This window comes from Hemicordylus capensis, chromosome 2 (assembly GCF_027244095.1).
Source record: "Hemicordylus capensis ecotype Gifberg chromosome 2, rHemCap1.1.pri, whole genome shotgun sequence".
NCBI lineage: Eukaryota > Metazoa > Chordata > Lepidosauria > Squamata > Cordylidae > Hemicordylus > Hemicordylus capensis.
In genome coordinates this window covers 88820475-88840230 of record NC_069658.1, presented here as the reverse complement: position 1 = coordinate 88840230, position 19756 = coordinate 88820475, and the positions used below count along the sequence as shown (strand labels likewise).

Below are 19756 nucleotides of genomic sequence, written 5' to 3'. Positions count from 1 at the left end.
TACCTCCCTGCCACCCCGTCCACTCTTCTGTTCAGAAGTAGGCATAAGCAGGCTCATGCACACGCACACATCATCATGCACAAGTGTGACTTGCATGCACACATGAACTACTTCCATCTACTTCCGGTCAGAAGAGCAGACGGGGGGCAGGGAGGTAAGTTGCTGCCCTGCCATACCGGTTTTCTAGCGAGCGCTGGCGGGGAAACGCGGAGGGAGGAGATAAGTGCACCCTCCCCCACCCTTAAAGTTATGCCACCCCCGTCAAACTCTTTGAACCGGCCAGTGTTTGAAGAGTCCTCCGGACAGGATGTTCATGCACATCCCTAGACCAGCCTTCTACTCTAAACTCAGTGTATCAGCCCGCCTCAGAGGACTGGTTTACCAGGTCATTTTAAACTTTGCATTTCTTTCAGCTGCTAAATGCAACACTATATGCACAGCTTCATATCTGCTAGGTGGAAGGTCAACTAATGGTAAAAAGAGTACATGAGCCAACTTCAGTAACTTGAAACTAGAAACAAAGGAGAAAAATCCAACATTGCCACTGATTTTCAACATTCTGATTGAGATGAAGGTGGTCCCTGAGCAAAGTTATGAATTGGATACTCCCAGTACAAACTTAGGATGTGCGAACCAGCTCGAGCCGGCCTGGTTCGAGGCTGAGCCAACCCCCCCAGGCCAGTTCAGGGGTTGCCAGACATGGCTAATTTTTTTTAAAAAAAGATCTCACCACTGCCAAAGACTTCGGTGGCCCAAGGGGGTCTCCAACGGCTCCGTGTGTCACACATGCACAGGGGCCATTTGTGTGGCTGGACCTGCAAATGGTCCAAACACTTCTAAGCTGGGAAGTAGGATGAGGACTAATACTTTTTTAGAGCTCTATACCATTTTACTGGTATGGAAAAATGGAGCACCAAAGTAGTATAATATAATGAATTACTTAATGCCGCCAGTGGCAGACTCGAGAGTACTGCAGCTGCCACGGGGTGTGTGTGTCTGCAGCAGCAGCCACCAGGGTGTGTGTTTGGGGTGTGTGCCTGCGGCAGCAGCCACCAGGATGTGTGTGGGGGTGTGTGCCTGCGGCAGCAGCCACCAGGGTGTGTGTGTGAGGGGTGTGCCTGCGGCAGCAGCAACTGGGGGAGCTTGGGGGTGTGTGCCTGCGGCAGCAGCCACCAGGGGAGCATGGGGATGTGTGCCTGCGGCAGCAGCCACCGGGGGAGCGTGGGGGTGTGTGCCTGCGGCAGCTGCCACCAGGGGTGTGTGGGGGTGTGTGCCTGCGGCAGCTGCCACCAGGGGTGTGCGTGTGTGTGTCTGTGGCAGCTGCCACCAGGGGTGTGCGTGTGTGTGTCTGTGGCAGCTCCCCCTCCCCCAGCTGGCCTCCCACCTCCGTCTTCAGGGGCCATTTTGGCCCCCTGCACATGTTGGATGGCTATTTTTTCGACCACCATGCATGCACATGGGCCATTTATGTGACCACACATAAATGGCCCATGCGCAGCGGCCCCCCACCCAAATGGCCTTTGCATGTGCACAGAGGGCCGAACTGGCCTGGGAGACTCGGGAAGAGGACAGTGAGAGGGAATACGCTGTAGAACCCCCTCCCCTGCAGCTGCCACAGCTGACAGCAGCAATAAGCAATTCATTATTTTACCCTATTTTGACATCCCCGGCCACCCTGGAACTGGGCCAAAATCAGCCCAAGAGGTTCGGTTTGACTTCGGACTGAAATAGGTCTGGTTCAGTTTGAGGTCAAACATCCGAACCAGCCTGGTTTGAATGCAAACTGGTTCGATATCAAATCACATCCTTGAATACTATGAGATGATCAATGAATCACTAACCTTAATAAAGAACTGCATTTCCTTTTTAACCTGCTATGACTCTTTGAACCTCCAATTTTTTTCTCGAGGGATACAATTTTTCATGGGAAGTTGACATTACCATGTTTCCCCGAAAATAAGACAGTGTCTTATATTAGTTTTAGCCCCAAAAAATGCACTAGGGCAATTAGCGGTACATCAGAAATTACTGCTAGGTCTTACTTTCGGGGTAGGTCTTACTTTCGGGGAAACAGGGTATGCACATTTTACAATATGTAGTAAGTACTGTGTAATTATGCATTTTCCTACAAAAACATGATTGAAGAAATAAAAAAATATAGAACTAGTAGTTTACTAGTTCACAGAAAATATTACATAATAAATTTGTAATAGAAGTTCTCAAAGAACTGCAAAATAATTCAGAGATATTCATTCAGATATCAAAGCTAACTTACTAAAATGCATCCATAGGTCTAAAAATATGTAGTCAGCAGATTCTTATCACTTAGCCCTTCCTGGAGAAAATCCAGTAAGTCGCTTATATTATAATCCAGAGACTTTTATCTATCATGAGAAAACCATACATTATGAGATTCTAGACACAATGTGTAAGCAGCTGATATTACAAAGGCAGATGCCTAACATACATGTCAATTGTTTCTGCAGAGTCTATTAAGGTGGTGTCCAGCAATCCCTCTTGCAGTATTAGATTGGATCAGTTTCAATCTGTGATGCCTGATAACGTGGACAAGCTGCTTGGGGCGGTGCGGCCTACCACTTGCTCTCTGGATCCTTGCCCGACTTGGCTGCTTTTATCTAGTTAATATCATTAACTCATCGCTGAGGGAGGATAGGATGCCTCCTTGTTTGAAGGAGGCAATGATTAGACCACTTCTTAAGAAGCCTTCCCTAGATCCCTCAGTGATGGAGAGTTATAGGCCAGTCTCCAATCTCCCATGGTTGGGCAAGGCGATTGAGAGTGGTGGCTAACCAGCTCCAGGGGTTTTTGGAGGAAACCGATTATGTAGACCCATTTCAAACTGGCTTTAGAGTGGGATATGGGATTGAATCTGCCTTGGTCAGCCTGATGGATGACTTTTACCAGGGAATCGACAAAGGGAGTGTAACTCTGTTGGTGATTTTGGATCTCTCAGCGGCGTTCGATACCATAGACCATCGTATCCTTCTGGATCACCTGGGGGAATTGGGAATAGGAGGCACTGCTTTGCAGTGGTTCCGCTCCTATCTCTCAGGCACATTCCAGATGGTGGAGCTTGGTGGCAGTTCCTCTTTAAAATGGGAGCTATTATATGGAGTCCCTCAGGGCTCCACTCTGTCACCAATGCTTTTTAATATTTACATGAAACCACTGGGTGAGGTCATCAGGAGATTTGGTGCAGGGTGTTATTAGTATGCTGATGACACCCAAATCTGTTTCTCCTTATCATCGTCATTGTCATCATGAGGAAATGGCATTCACTCCCTAAATGCCTGCCTACAGGCAGTAATGAGCTGGATGAGGGATAACAAATTGAAGCTGAATCCAAGCAAGACGGAGGTGCTCATTGTGGGGGGTCGGAATTTCAGGAATGAGTTAGATCTTCCTGTGCTGGATGGGGTTACACTCCCCCAGAAGGAACAGGTACACAGCTTGGGAGTGCTCTTGGATACAGGCCTCAACATGGTATCTCAGGTGGAGACTATGGCCAGGAGTGCTTTCTATCAGCTTTGGCTGATTCGACAGCTGCATCCATTCCTTGAAGAGAATGATCTCAAAACAGTGGTGCATCAGCTGGTAACCTCCAGGCTCGACTACTGCAATGCGCTCTATGTGGGGCTGCCTTTGTATGTAGTTCGGAAATTTCAGTTAGTTCAAAATGCAGCAGCCAGACTGGACTCTGGAGTAACCCGGAGAGACCATATTATGCCTGTCTTAAAACTGCTGCACTGGCTGCCGATATGTTTCCAGGCGAAATACAAAGTGCTGGTTATTACCCTTAAAGCTCTGAACGGCTTGGGTCCATGTTACCTTAGAGAGTGCCTTCCTCGGTATGATCCCCATTGCTTGTTGAGGTCATCTGGAGAGGTCTGTCTTCAGTTACCACTGGTACATCTGGTGGTGACTCGAAACCGGGCCTTTTCTGTAGATGCTCCTGGTCTGTGGAATGCACTCCTGGCAGATGTCTGCAGTTTAGGCTCGCTGTCGGCCTTTAAGAGAGCCCTAAAAACCTATTTGTTTGGCCTGGCTTTCCAAGGCTTGTAAATTGTTGTTGTTTTTTAAAAGTATTTTAATTGGTTTTAAATGGTTTTTAATTGTTTTTGAATTGTTTTTATATTGTTTTTAACACTGTGTTTGAATTGTGGGTTTTATGTCTTTTTAAAAAGTTGTTGTACACCCAGAGCCTCTGGATGGGGTGGTTTATAAATGTAATAAATACATAATAAATAAATAAACTGTATATTATTGAAAATAAATGTTTCAGCCAATAATGCTACGACAGTCAGTGATGTAAGAAGGAAAATATACATACATAGGAACAAAACGTTAAAATATGAACCTTTATTAACAACAACTCCTTCGTATCAGACTCAAAACTGCCTTTAATATTGGTTTTCGGTTAGGGCATTTAGTATGCTTTCCTTTTCCTTAACTTGACACTGGAGAAGAACTGCACATCTTTCTTCAGGGATATACGGTACCAAGAGAGAAGTCAAGATTTCTCAAATATACAATAAGTAAGCATTGGATTTCTCAAATATACAGCGAGTAAAGGATGCTTCCCATTCAGCTTTTCAATATTTAATGATTACACTTATTTTAATTTACCTCAGAGCCATATGACATTTCAAAGTTATTTTCATTTGTCTTTGATTTCATAACGAAAGCCCAACTTCTGCACATCCTTGGTTAATAAGGAAACTACTATCAATCATCTCATATCACAGTAGACATAGTTACAAATAAGATATACTGCTAAATTCTTTTTTCTTTTATCAGCTCTTTCATATTCAAGACTTCAAAATGGTACAAGAATTGGGTTCAAGACCACAGCAATGCTACACATTTATTACATGTTCCAAAAGTGAAGATGAGTGGGGAAATCTAGATGTGAATCAGCATGATTCCCTTTAATAAAAAAAGTTGTGGAAGATAAATCCTTGGTAGACATGACTCATTTCATTGACTTTTGAACAATAATTTCTCAGAGTTGTCCAGATTAATGGAAAATTAGTTGGACAAGAGAAACCTTACTTGTTAAGAAAAACCTTAACATGTTAAAGTTTGTATGGTGATTCATGAGAAATTACACCACCACCATAATGTACAGAACACTGGCTGACATCCTAACAAAGCATGTGTATGAGGATGCTCTGCAGGGCCATGATGCGAGCCCAAGTGCAACCTCACGCAGTCTTCATAATCTAAATCAGAAACATGCTAAACTGTTGTGCACTTTGAAGTTGTGCAACAGCCCCACCAGGCCTTTAGTATCAACAGGAGACTGTGCAGAATGTTGCCCACTGAACTGTTGCTGTTCTGAATACCTAAATTAAACAAAGAATCTAGAATACTGATCACTATCTGACATTATTCAGTTAGGTATGAGCCCCAAGAACAATGTGCTCCTTGTTGAAATAAGAGCCTCACTCGGACAGTTTTTAAAAAGATGAGTGTGTCTGCAGTTATTTACCCAAGCCTTTTAACTAGAACTAGCTGAACCTGCACACAGCATCTGTGCACTCTTTGGGGCTGGCGATTCCCCCCTGCCTTCTGCCCCAGTCTCTCCTGCCCTCGTCTTCTCAGCTTTTCGTACCCGGCTGCCAGCAATGCTTTCCTTCCCAGCCAGGAGTGGCTCCACCGCCCACATTCTCGGGCCAGGCCGGGCCACCACCTCCATTTCTGCCGTTGCCACCTCCCCACCATGGCCGTTGACGGGTTGCTCTCTTTTGTCCCCGGCCGCCGGCAGCGCTTTCCTTCCCGGCTGGATGCGGCTCTGCCTCCTGCCTAGACGAGCTGCTCTCGGCGGCACGGTTCTACTGCCGCCGGCTCCTCCTCCTCCTGGAGGCCCAGTCACCTCCCTGGGCCAGGCTGCTGCCTCCTCCATTTCCTCCTTTCCCTCAACTCTGCCCTTCTTCCTCCTTTCCCCTCTGCCTTTCCTCCTTTCTTCATCCATTCCCCCGAGTCTGCTGATTCTCGCTTCCCTCCCTCGCTGCCGCTCCCTCCAAGGCAATGGTTCAAGGCATCCAGACGCATCCAGACACAGTTTCCTACGTGAGTGGCCGTAAGAGAATTAAATATATAGATTGTGGTTTTAAATAGTTCTAATTTGTTTTATGTCATAAACTGTGCTGAGGTGTGAGTTTGAGGTGGTATACAAATAAACTAACTAAATAAAGTCAACAGCCTCAATTAAGTAGACTAGACCAGTGGCAGCCAGTCAGTAAGGGCAGGGCAGGGGGGCTGCCCCACCACCACCAAAAAAAGGATAGAAAAGGAAACACTCTGTGGGTAGTTTAAAAAACAACAAGAAGTCAGGGTAGAAAAGAGGCAGCCCAGCCGATCTGCTGAGAAGCAGTGAACTTCCTGCTTCCTCCTCCAGCTGCTCCAGCTTCCTCCCCCACTCTGCCACTGGAGGGAATAGCCTGCTGATCAAGCCTATTCCCTCACCTCATTGCTTTGGGCACCCTGCATCACCGCCTCCCCGGATTAGACATAAAAGGGCAAAAGAGACAAGTGCACATGTACCAGCCATGGGCTGTTTTGGGGTGTGTGGAAGCGGTGCTGGCTGCTGCTAGATTTGAGTGGCTCAAAAAAAAAAAAAAAGCAACTGTTGCCCATGAGTAGGCCCACTGGAAATAATCGGTTTTACTCATGTGTAACATTCACTGTGATGTTTTTGCAATTGGTATCCTTGCGCCCTGCCCCAGATGGCAGTAGCCACCACTGGACTAGACCAATCTAAGTTCACCCTGTTGCTCTCAACCACAATCTCTTTTTATGGTTTTCATTTTCAGACAGCCCAAAATGTAATTCCGACAATCCTACAAAGACACTGGAAACATATTCTATTCACCATACTCAAGATCTTCTAAGCACCCAAACCCTCTATACTATATCACTATATTACTAAAACCAGTCATACTAAAAGCAAGCCACCAAGCACTTAATATAAAAACAGCAGCTGAGTTATTCTCACAAAAAAGCCACATTAGAAAATTTCCTAATGGCACAACCTCCCACCCTTAACTTTAGACCACCTGAAGTGCTACAAAGGCCAGGGGAAGCCTTTGCTATCTTTACCACCAGCCTTATTGAAGACTAAGGAATCACTACTGTTCAGTGATTCAGCCTGAAAGCCTAAAGGGGGTGAAGAATACACTCTTCCATTGTGCCTGGCTCGGTTGAGTGGCCATTTTCCTTGGAGGAGCAGATATGTCAATTTTCTTCATCTCATACATTAATGTGATTTGTGACTTCTTTTCTCTTCCTAGAGGAACACCTTTTGAGGAGGATAGCCAAAGTAAACACTGATGTTCATTTGTGGCACAAATAGATATAGAATCCCTTTCACTTTTCTTCGGCTTGTTATGCTACACAGCAGAAACTATATAGCTACTCCCACACTTTTGCAGTCCCTGTCAAGTCGGTAGAGACTCCTGTAAAAGTTAGAGGTGACAGTCCAGGAGATAGCAGGTGTTTGGCAACAGCTCTCTCCCATGACAGTGTGTAGCAAATACTTTCACAAGATGGGCCATTCTCACATTCTTTTCATCCCTGTAGAGCTTGCAGAGACATTAGCAGGAGCTAAAGCATGACAAGATAGCTGACTGAGACAGACAAACATCCAAAAAGGATGCATATCCATCATCTGTTCTAACAGGGATATTTAATAAGAGAGGGGAGGAAAGGGAGATATGACTATCCCTATAAAACAATATAAAAAGACATGCATCACAGTCTCAACGCTTTGGCCATAAAGACAGATCCGGTTAGTGATAGGGATTTTATGATACCTACCCTCCAATACAGCTAATGGAAGTGCATTAAGAGAAGGCCCTTCACTGGGATAGTTAAACTCATTAAGTAATGGACTAGTTTAGGGTAGTTTGTAAAACTACAAAGGAAGTTTCTTGCAGAGATTCATGCCAAATTGCTCTGCTTTTCAATGTCTGCTATACATTGTTTTATAAGCCCTTTGGAAGCATCAGGACCCAGAGGCATTAAAAATTGAGGAGAGAATCCGAGCTTGCCCAGCATATCTCAGAGTTGTTTACACCAACTAGATCAGAAGCCATCTTCCAAAATGAAGGAGACTAGTCCTTTGGGGGAGAATGATTTTAATCTAGAAGTTAAATACATACATCCAAAGCCTGGCCTCCACTCTTGAAAGCCCAGCCTCCAGGCTTAGAATGACATGGGCACACATTCATCTAGGAGCTGAGAATAAAGCACACAAGAACTTTGAATGAACCATCTCCATTTGCTTAAAAGTATGTGGGACACAAATAGCAGCCCCATACAAGATAGCTGACTGGCGAGAAGTCCAATGCATACTTTCCTCTATATCAGTAGTATCATCCCACCCACCCTATCCTCTACACACACACACACACACACACACACACACTCTCTCTCTCTCTCTCTCTCTCTCACACACACACACACACACACACACACACAATGTGCAATACTACTGGGGATACAGTGCACACTGCTAATTAAAATAAAAGGGCAATGACACTTATTTTACATTGTCCATATCTAATGAAGGAACTGCTGATTATATAAATATCTGTGTACTAATTCCTTCATAAGGTTAGACCTTACATGCAGATTTTGTAAATGTATATAAGAAATGTATTTTGAAGTGTTTCAACTGTTCTCCAAGAAAGAAACCGCAAATTGACACAGAAGTTGAAACATACAAGAACAAAAACCACATAGTCATGGAACACAAAAAGGTATTTAGAAAGACATCGAAATATCCAGCAATATTTTATAGCAGAACCTCACAAATGTGAATATGATAAATGAAATTAGCAATCAATGTAACATCTCCTTGTAGTCTTATTAACTTAAGAGTGCAACTTAAGAGTCATCTGGCAGATGACTCATGGACATGTGAGGCTAGGAGGCAGTGCCATCAAGCCAGTCAGTTCATAAGGGAAGGAAGAGAGGCACTAGCAGAAAGAGGAAGAGAGTGCTATGCATATGGAAATATTTAATGTGTTCTTGAAACTGGCATTCAAAGTTAGTTCGTTCTTGGAAACCATTTGACTTTCATATACATTCTGGAAGTTACTGAAATGAAAATGACCACCACTGTTACACCATTGCTAGTTTGTGTTGCAATCTAGATGAGTGATATTAATTATTCAAATATAAATCAGATGTTTGTACTAATGAGACTGCTTTGCAAATGGTTCAAGACAATGTCACTATTGCAGAGAGAGAGAGAGAGAGATTCAAATTCTACTTTCCCAGCTAACTGGGCACCTTTTAAAAGTGGCGAGTTTCAATTTAGGGGGGAAGAGCAACTGGCCCTATCCACCCGCAGCACAGTAGCCCTCCAGTAACTGTTGCTGGTGTCTTATGTTTTGTTTTTTATTGTGAGCCCTTTGGAGACAGGGATCAATCTTTATGTATTTATTATTTCTCTATGTAAACCTATTTAGAAACTTTTGTTGAAAAGCGGAATATAAATTATTTTTGTTCTGGCTGCACTCCACATACCAGAGCATTAACCAGAATTGTTTAACCCAATGGACAAAAACTGGATTAAGGAGTTTGAAAATTTAATTTCCTCTAATTTAATTTCCTCTAATTTAACTAGCCATATATTGAGATCCCTCCACCCCAAGTCCTGCTATGCTGCCTCATTGTGGCGGCAGGGTGTGTGTGTGTGTTCCAGGGAGAGATGAGCAAAGCATGCCAGGAGGTTTACTCCCAGTAGGGTCACCTAAGGCGTGAAGGTCATCCCAGCTGCTCAGCTAAAGCAGACAGGCACCTATATTAGGCAGGAGTGATATAAGAATGATGGTCACTTTAGCAACAATGACAAAGGCATCATGTCATACTACGTGAGAGAAGGCAATGGTAAACCACTCCTGTATTTTACCAAGAAAACCACATGGATAGACAAGATAGAATGATTGTTGATGTAGTGTCAGATAGAGCCCCTCAGGTCAGATGGTACTCAACATGCTACTGAGTATGAGCGGAAGATCTCTCAGAACACTCATGGCGTTTATGGCACGGTTAGGCTAAAGCAGTGGTTCCCAAACTGGGAACTTCCAGATGTTGCTGAACTACAACTCCCATCATCCCCAGCCACAATTAATAGTTGGGGCTGATGGGAGTTGTAGTTCAGCAACATCTGGAGGCCTGCAGTTTGGGAACTACTGGGCTAAAGCCTTTTGGATGCCTAGCGGCTGGATGTTGCCATGCAGGAAAAGAAAATTAAAAGCCGCAAAAACAGAATTGCAATGAGAACGTGGAACATAAGAAGCATGAATATGGGGAAGCTCAACACAGTGAGAGATTAAATGAATCGACCACAGATTGACATCTTGGGCATCAGCCAATTAAAATGGACTGGAATTGGACACTCAGAAAATCATACTGTTTATTACTCAGGACATGAAAAACAAAGAAGGAACGGTGTTGCTTTCATAGTCAGGAAGGATATAGGAATGACAGTACTTGGGTACAATGAGGCCAGTGACCAACTAATATCAATTGGATTTTGAGGACAACCCTTTAACATGACAGTTTTTCAAGTCTATGTCCCAACAACTGATGCAGACGAAGAGGAAGTTGATGAGTTTTATGCTCAAGTTCAGTCTGAAATTGACAGAACATGCAAGCAAGATGTGCTGCTGGTGGTTGGAGACTGGAATGCTAAAGTTGGAAATGGTAAAGAGGGAAAAACACAGTCAGACTGTACGGCCTATGAAAAAGAAATGAAGCAGGAGAATGACTTACGTAGTTTCTGTTAATCCAATGTTCTATTCATTGCTAACACATTCCTCAAACCAAAGCGGCGCCTATACACATGGACATCACCAGATTGAATACACAGAAATCAAACTGATTACAATATTTGTGCAAGGAGGTGGAAGAGTTCAGTTATAACAACAAAGATGTGGCCTGGGGTAGATTGTGGAACACCTCACGAACTGCTCTTGTGCAAGTTCCAAGTCAAGCTGAAGCAGAAAAACAAAGATATCCAGTTTCCATGATATGAACTTGAGAATGTACCCACCATTTTCAAGGAGAACACCAGGAAGTTCGCTTTGAAGTTCTGAACCTCACTGATAGGGAGCCAGAGGAACTGTGGAATGAAATCAAAAAGTTGCTAAGGACAAATGTGAAGAAGGACTGCCAAAGACCAAGAAACAGAAGAAAGCAAAATGGATGTCAGAACAAATGGTGGAAATTGCCAAGAAGAGGCAAGAAGACAAAGTTAAGGTAGATAAAGACCTCAGGAAGGAACTTAATAGGGAATTTCAGAAAGCTGTTAGAAGAGACAAGGAGCAGTAATAAAATGGCATCTGTAAAGACCTTGAGGATGGAAATAGACATGGAAAAACAAGGAAGGTTTTCCAAAAAATCTCTGAACTCAGAAGGAGGTTCTAACTTCAAATTGGTATGTTAAGGGATGCCAAAAGGACAGATAGTAACTGATTCAGAGATCAGAGATGGAAGGGGTATACTAAAAATTTGTACAGCAGGGATGTCAACATCCAAGTTACTCTAGAAGATATTCCCTACTTGCAAGAACCTCTAGTATGGGAAGGTGAAGTTAGATCAGTACTCCAGTCATTACCATGTCAGAAGGCTACAGGAATTGATGGAATAGCTACAAAAATATGGCAGGCAACAGAAGAAGAATCAGTCACAGTTCTAACCAAACTATGCCAGCAAATTTGGAGAATGACACATGATTGGAAGAGGTCAGTCTGCATACCCATACCAAAGAAAGGAGACTTAACAGATCAGGCTAACCATCACACAATATCCTTAATTTCATATGCTAGCAAAATAATGCTCAGGATCATCCAACACAGATAAGAGCCCTACATGGAAAGGGAAAGGCCGGATGTTCAAGCTGGTTTCAGAAAAGGTCAAGGAACAAGAGATATCATTGCTGATGCATGTTGGATAATTGAGAAAGCCGAAGAATACCAAAAAGAAGTCAACATGTGCTTCATTGACTACAGAAAAGCCTTTAATTGTGTCAGCCATGTCAAGTAGTAGAATATCCTTAAGGAAATGGGTGTCCAAGAACATCTCATTGTTCTCATGAGAAACCTACACAGAGGACAGGAAGCCACAGTCTAGATGGAACATGGTGAAACAGACTGGTTGCTGATCGACAAAAAAGTAAGACAAGGCTGTATACTTTCTCCTTATTTATTCAACTTATATGCTGAACATATACTGAGAGAAGCTGGATTGAAAGAAGATGAGCATGGTTTGTTGGTGAAAGAAACATCAATAACCTGCGCTACGCTGATGACACCACTCTGATAGCTGGGAATGCAGATGATCTGCAAGCTCTAGTAGTGAAAGTCAAGGAGTACAGTGAAAAAATGGGACCACGACTAAATGTAAGGAAGACTAAACTAATGACAACGAGTACAGCAACCAGCTTCAGAATTGATAATGAAGACACTGAAGTGGTAAATAGCTTCTGCCTTTTAGGATCAACCAACAATAGTAAAGGATCCAGAAGTCAAGAAATATGCTGCAGACTAGCACTTGATAGGGTTGCAATGAAGGCCTTGGAAAGGATATTTAGATTCTGTGACTTGACTAAACCTATAAAGATTATACTCGTTCAGACAATGGTTTTCCCTGTGACACTCTATAGATGCAAAAGCTGGACTTTGAAGAAGCAAGATATAAAAAGTATTGATGCTTTTGAACTTTGGTGCTGGAGAAGACTTTTGAGGATATCATGGACTGCCAGGAAAACAAACAAATGGATCATAGAACAAATTCAATCCAGAATTTTCACTCGAGGCACAAATGACCAGGCTCAAGCTATTATACGCTGGACACATTATGCAAAAATCCAGCTCCCTTCTCCCATAAAGATGTGAGAAGTTGAAGGAAAGAGAAGACAACGACCAGCAGCAAGGTGGATGGACTCGATTACGACAGCAATGAATGCACCACTGAGAGACCTTAAAAGCCAAGTTGACAGATCATCCTGGAGAGAATCTATCTATGTGGTCGCTAAGAGTTGACACTGACTTGATGGCACTTACTTAATCAATCAATTAATCAAATATTGGGATTTATAAATGCCTATTCAGTAGGCCCTTGAATTCAAAATGGCTTTCTAAATTCTTTAGTAAAGCAACACAACTATCTCTATTTGTTGAAGCAATGCAAATTCCTCCATAGTTGACATCATTTACTCGCTAGTACAAAAGCTCGTTCTGCTCCCTCATGGAATCTTTAATGAAGATCTTAAGCATGCCATTACTATCAGGACTAAGTCAAACGTTTATTTGATATCTTCAGTTCAAAAATGTAACAATGAATCTCTTAGAACTACAGTAAAGAGTTCTTTACATATCCATCCTGTGCAAGCAGGACCTTGAGCAATCCACAGCAGCTTCTATGGACTGCTTTACTTGTACATTAGTTTAAATTCTAAAAACTAAGTTTAATTTTGATTTTTTAATAAAATGTGAACAATGACTACTACAAGTCTTTAAAACACAGCCAGTCTCTTGCCAGTTAATGTATGTAACATCCAAACAAAGGTATGGGACCACAGCTCAGTGGTCAAGCATCTGCTTTGCTTGCACAAGATCCAAAGATCAATTCCTGGCACCCCAACTATGACAGGGAAAGACTCCTGCCTGAAATCTTGGAGAGCTGCTGCCAGTCAGTGTAGACAATACTGAGTTAGATGAACTCAGTATGAAGCAACTTCCTAACTTCCAAAGCCCACAGTTGTTAGTTACTGCTGAGGATTATGGGGATTTTCGTTGATGTAAAGTTTGTGTTTAAAGATATGCAAAAAAGACAGTAACAGCAGAATTGTAAACACTCTTAAGTAGTCAAACTATAGCTCCATAACCAGTAGTTACAAGAATGGAATTCTGTGTTATAGGGCAACATGGTCCGTACCAGCCATGGAATCTGCACAGTAACTCAAACAATATCAGAACTAAACTGATAGTGGAGGAAGTTGAAGTGATTTTAAACTAAATATCTCCAGTTCCATAGAACATTAGGTTATTCAGTCATTCCAATACACTACATGTAATACTAATCTAACTTATACTAATGGAAACCACCACAACAGTGTGCCTCTTTCATTGATAACATCACATCTACTAGACAATATCCATGGCAGCGCTCATCTTATAGGACATCCAGGATACACTATCAGGTCATCTCACTATCTATTCCAACACCACTGAAAACTTGGATAGTGTTGATAGGGATGCTCACTTCTTTAAAGAACAATCCAAAACAAATGCAATTTAGCTTATATCTTCCTCTTGAACACACATGTACTTCTATTATAGAGGAACAGAAAGCACAATAGGAAGGCAACTTAACTGAGGAATGTGATATAATCATTCTTGGGATGAAGTCTTCATCCCAAGTATGATTATATCACATTCATCAATTAAGTTGCCTTCCTATTGTGCTTTCTGTTCCTCTATAATAGAAGTACATGTGTGTTTAAGAGGAAGATATAAGCTTAGTTTTTAGCTTAGTTTTTTTTAGTAACAAACTAAAAAAACAGTTGCACTGCTGAGTAAAAAATCAGACAGAAGAGTAATAGAAAAGTAAACCTAAGTTTAACTATGTGTGATTTAATTAAGTAGACTGCTTTTAATAGATGTCTTTCTAAAGTGAAACACGTATCTATAAGCTAATTACTCCATCTCAGTTAAAAGACAAAAGAAAGAAGAAGAATATATTTTCAAATACGTAAACAAAAATCAATGAACTGGGGAAAAGTAAACTGCCCACAGCTCAAATACCACATGTTATTTTTATCAAGACACTTCTAAAGCACCACTCTTGATATTTTATTACAAATACGGAAAGCATATGCCATGTTGATAAATACGAGTACTGAAGAACCCAAGGCAATTAAAGCAACCAGTTTTCAAATACACAATTACGTAACAGACATATATGGACATCCAATAACAATACTTCATCAACAATACTTTTAAAAGCATTAAGAATGCTCATCCAATATACATAACGGACCCATTCACACAACTATTTGGGAGGGTGGGAGATAAGGCGGCTGCATAACCTTACCGTCCCCGCAGCAGATGATTACGAAGATGTTGCTGGGTGTGTGGATTACATGTCCAGATGGTCTGTTGCTGCCCCAGGTACTGCAAAAGTCAGGACGCATCATCCCAGCCCCAGGAAATCCCACAAAGCACCATGTGAATGTGCAGTGCATTGTGGGGCTCCCCCTGCTGACGACTGGGAGCCTGCTCCTGTGCCAGCGCTGGCTGGGAGCAGCCGACACTCACACACGAGCAGTTAGCCTGAGTTAAGGGTGTGCTCGCATAAGTGAGTTTGCCACAGCGGCACCATTGGGATCCATATGGATTCCCAGGAGCTCTCACAGGCACCGAAGCCTGGGCTTGGCCGTCTTAGCCCAGTCTTGGCTCTTGTGAGAACAGCCTCAGCAAGCGCATGGCATTATTCAACTAAATGTATTTTGCTCTACACATATAACTAAGGGATTTTGATGAGCTGCCAGAGACCTGTTGATCACAATCAAGCACAAAAAACTGGTAACTAATTCTCGAATTATTATTATTTCCAGACATTTTTGTATCTTTGTACACTGGCAATGAACTATAGTTAGTAATAGGTCAATGGTTAAATTCATTTCAGGGCACTTGAAATTTTTTGAAATTAGAAGTGGCCTTGCTGATGGTGCATCACTATTTTTATTACTGTTTATGTATTGACCAAACAAATCTCATAATTTCGACTACTGCCCCAAACCAGTGACTTATTTTAACTGAGATGGGGCAAGTGTGGCTAATGATCCTGTGAGAATAGATTAGCTGAAAAGCTTAACACAGGAGAATATCTGAATTCTGCAAACAGAATTTTGACCTAGAAGAAAAAGCTTCCTACTCTAACTGATCACTTAAACAAACAAACAAACAAAAAAGGCAGACCTATGAAGTTATTCTTAGAAAGCTAGTTATGTTTTCATTTTTATCTTCAGTGTAAGTCTGTCTCAGTTAAGAAAATTTTTAATTTATAAGCATTAGTTATAATAGTTCATTTGTAACTAATCTGTTTTAGTTATGATAGTTGATTTAGAACAGTTTTCTATAACAATTTCATTTTTTATTTTAAAGCCAACCTGAATGGTGATTAAAATAATTGCTCTAAATCCATTTTTGCAGAGGCAGAACAACCAACAAAATCAGTACTCAACCTAAGTTTTGATTAAAATTGCCTTGGTTTCCCTTCAGATGCACATCAAGCATGGACATGTACAACAGCTGCAAACATATCTCAAGAACTATGCCTTTATTAGAAACATAGTTTTAAAAATGAGAGCTAGCAGCATACACACACACACACACACACACACACACACACACACACACCTGTACTGGGATCAAGGCATATAAGGGTGTGAAACCTATTACTAGCCCAAACATAATTGCAGACTGAAATATTTTTGCTGTTAAGCAATTTGTTAATTTATTCAAAATACAGTAAAACATCTTGTCTGGCTTACTTCATGAATAATTGTTCTTAGCACAACACTTCATAAGTGAACTAGGTACTCTAGGATGTCTGCAGAGCAAACTGCCTCAAAAGGATAAGGATGTGCATGAAACAGATTTTGTGTTCCATTCCAAGCTTGGAATGGAACACAAAATACCCAGACTGTTCCATCGGAACAACCAGTTGGGCCGGTTGTTCCAATGGAATGATCCCGTTCAGAGTCAGAATGTTCTGAGTGCCATTTTAGATTCCAAAATGGTGCTCTTCTGGCATCTGTGCAAGTGCTGCAGACATTTGTGTGGTGGTGCTGACCAGGCAAATGGCTTCCGCACATGCGCAGAGACCAGAAGAATGCCAATTTGGATTCCATAATGGTACTTGGAACATCTGGAACTTTCCTAGTCTGAACATGGTAGTTCCATTCCAAGCTTGGAACAAGCCCTTCATTTGAAAGGCATTCTGTTCTCAGCTTGCAACACTAGAAACTGCTTGTTTCAAGGCACAATGTTTTGAGATTGGAATGTTCTGCACATCTCTACAAAAGGACACCTAGTCTGCAGGTGTCTGCAGTACATGGCAAATGTTGGAACTGTTTTTAAGGAAATTAGTTAAATGGCCATTAGACCTGTTCATTATCAACAAATCCTAGGCTACATTCCTATGGCCAGTTACTTGAGAGCAAGCCTTGTTGAGTGAGATTTACTTCAGAGTAAACATGCACAGGCATATTGCATTCACAGATATCAGTGATCAAGATCTCGCACTAATGCCACTTTTTTTCAATTCTAGCTGAAAAACACGAGTTGCATCATTTAGGGGAGCTATGTCATTTCCTGATGATGATGTCATGGAGAAATAGATTTGGGTGTTATCAGCATATTGATAACACCCTGCTTCAAATCGCGATGATCTCACCCAGCAGTTTCATGTAGTTGTTAAAAAGCAGCAGAGATAGGATAGAGCCATGAGTTCTCATTTCAGAGAGCAATTATCCCCAATTGACACCATCTAAAATCTGCCCAAGAGATAGGAACATAACCACTGCATAGCACTGTTTCCTCTAACAGGGATTCCCAGATGATGTTGACTACAACTCCCAGCATCCCCAGCTGCAATGGCCTTTGGCTGGGTATTACGGGAGTTGTAGTCAACATCATCTGGGAATCCCATGATGATGCATAGCAGTACCCCATTCCCAAATCCCTCAGATGATTCAGAAGGATACCATGGTTGAAGGTACTGAAAGCCACAGAGAGATCCAAAAGAACCAGCAGAGTCACACTCCCTCTGATGATTCCTTGTTACAGATCATCAGGCCAACCAAAGGCTGACTCAACCCCATAGCTTGCTCTACAGCTAGTTCGAAATGCATCTAGAAAATCAGTATTCTCCAAAACTACCTGGAGTTGATCAGCCACCACCCTCTCAATCACCTTGCCCAACCAACCGAGGTTGGCAACCAGCCTATAATTATCCATCACTGAGGGCTCTAGGACAGGCTTCTTAAATAAAGGTCTCACAATTGCCTCCTTCAAACTTGGAGGCATTCTGCCCTCCCCTAGTGCAGCATTTATAATATCAAACAGGTCATCTCTAACAGCATCTCTACTAGATGATATAAGCCATGTTGGGGCATGGATCCAGAGCACAGGTGGTACATCACCAGTAAGCTTGTCCACATCCTCAGGAGTCACAAATTGAAACTGATCCATTCTAAACAAATAAGAGGAGTTACTGGACACCCCTAACATTGATTCTGAAGTAACGGTAGAGTCTAACTTAGGCCAAATCCAAGAGATTTTATGTGCAAAAAAGTTAGTAAAGGCATCACAGAGCGATGATGACGACTCCTAGAGGAATGATGAAGACCCACACCTAGCAACTTTTCTATATCATAGCCATAGTTGATGAAGTATCCAGCTTACCAAGAGACAGATCACAACATTAAGCATTAGATTATTGTTTCTAGTATGACACAATAATTTGAAAAACAGGTTTTGAATACTGTGCTTCCAAAGCATCACTAGTTATATCTATCAAGTCAGTTACAAAGAAATCCATCTGATGTATTGTGTTTTTATTCAAGAAGGGGGGGGGAAGTAGGAAGCATAAATCACAATTCTTCCTAATTTACAGAAGCAGAACTAATCCACCTCTTTTCTATTAACACTCTGTATACTTTGTTTAATTATTTGGAAATGAGAGTAGCTGTTCAAATATCTGTTTTCTACACTATTAATTTATTTAAAAAGAAACATAAAACAAATATTATAAAACTGCAAATAAGACCAAGTTTTCAACTGACTGGAATGCTGATAAATTATTTGGTCGAAGAACTATGGTTCAAACATTTTCATCCAGAAAAATCAATAAACTATATATTTATTAGAAATGAAATGAAATGAAATAAATAAATGAATAAGAACTAAGGTCTAATCACCATTGCTTCACTGCATTTCAATGAATAAAATGTGTCCTAAATTTCTGGGTTCTTTTTTTTTTTTTTTTAAGAGTAGTTAAGAGACAAGATTTTTAAAATATATTTTGGAAACACCAAGAAATACCAAAATAGTTCACGTATGGCACTTGCAAGTTTAGGTTCCTTGTAGTTCCAGTTTCTCTCTCCACATTTGCCTAAACACGAAAATTTCACAGAGAGATCAGTTGAAATACACTAAGTTTAATGGCTTTTTTGAAAAATATTTAATACATCAATAATAGAATCACAAACACAAATAGAATCTATTATGTTAGTATGAGAAAATGTCATACCTGCACCAGGAATGATTGCTAACTTTGTTTCAACTAGACCCATTTTTGCAGAAGTGGCTAGAAAACAAATAGAAAAAGTTAGTTCTTGAGAAGCCTACATTAGTCACATTAATAAAGAGGAACTTGGGTCAACAAAAAAAGCTACCACTGAACTTAACTGTTTGAAGTACAGGCGAACCGCGTCATTCGCGGACCTGACATAGGTGGGATGGCATAGTTTGAAAGAGTTAATTTCCGTGAATCCATGGTTTCAGGGTGGCCAGAAATGACCAAGCTCATTTCTGGCCACCATTTTGAAGAAAGGCGCCATTTTGTGACTCATTTGTTAAAAAAAAAAATTCCATGGAAAATTGCAGGAAAATGGCAATTGTTGGACATTTGGGGGGCATTGCTGACACCCATG

General features: G+C 41.6%; 1 protein-coding gene across 4 annotated transcripts in view; it reads right to left on the bottom strand.

Moving 5' to 3' along the window:
- Positions 1–19756, bottom strand: part of AUH (AU RNA binding methylglutaconyl-CoA hydratase) — an 80492-nt gene that overhangs the window by 24582 nt on the left and 36154 nt on the right. For all 4 annotated transcript variants that reach the window (XM_053294588.1, XM_053294586.1, XM_053294584.1 and 1 more), the window contains one exon: positions 19354–19410. In XM_053294588.1, coding sequence (XP_053150563.1) covers positions 19354–19410 — 57 coding nt within the window. The remainder of the gene's footprint in view (positions 1–19353; positions 19411–19756) is intronic.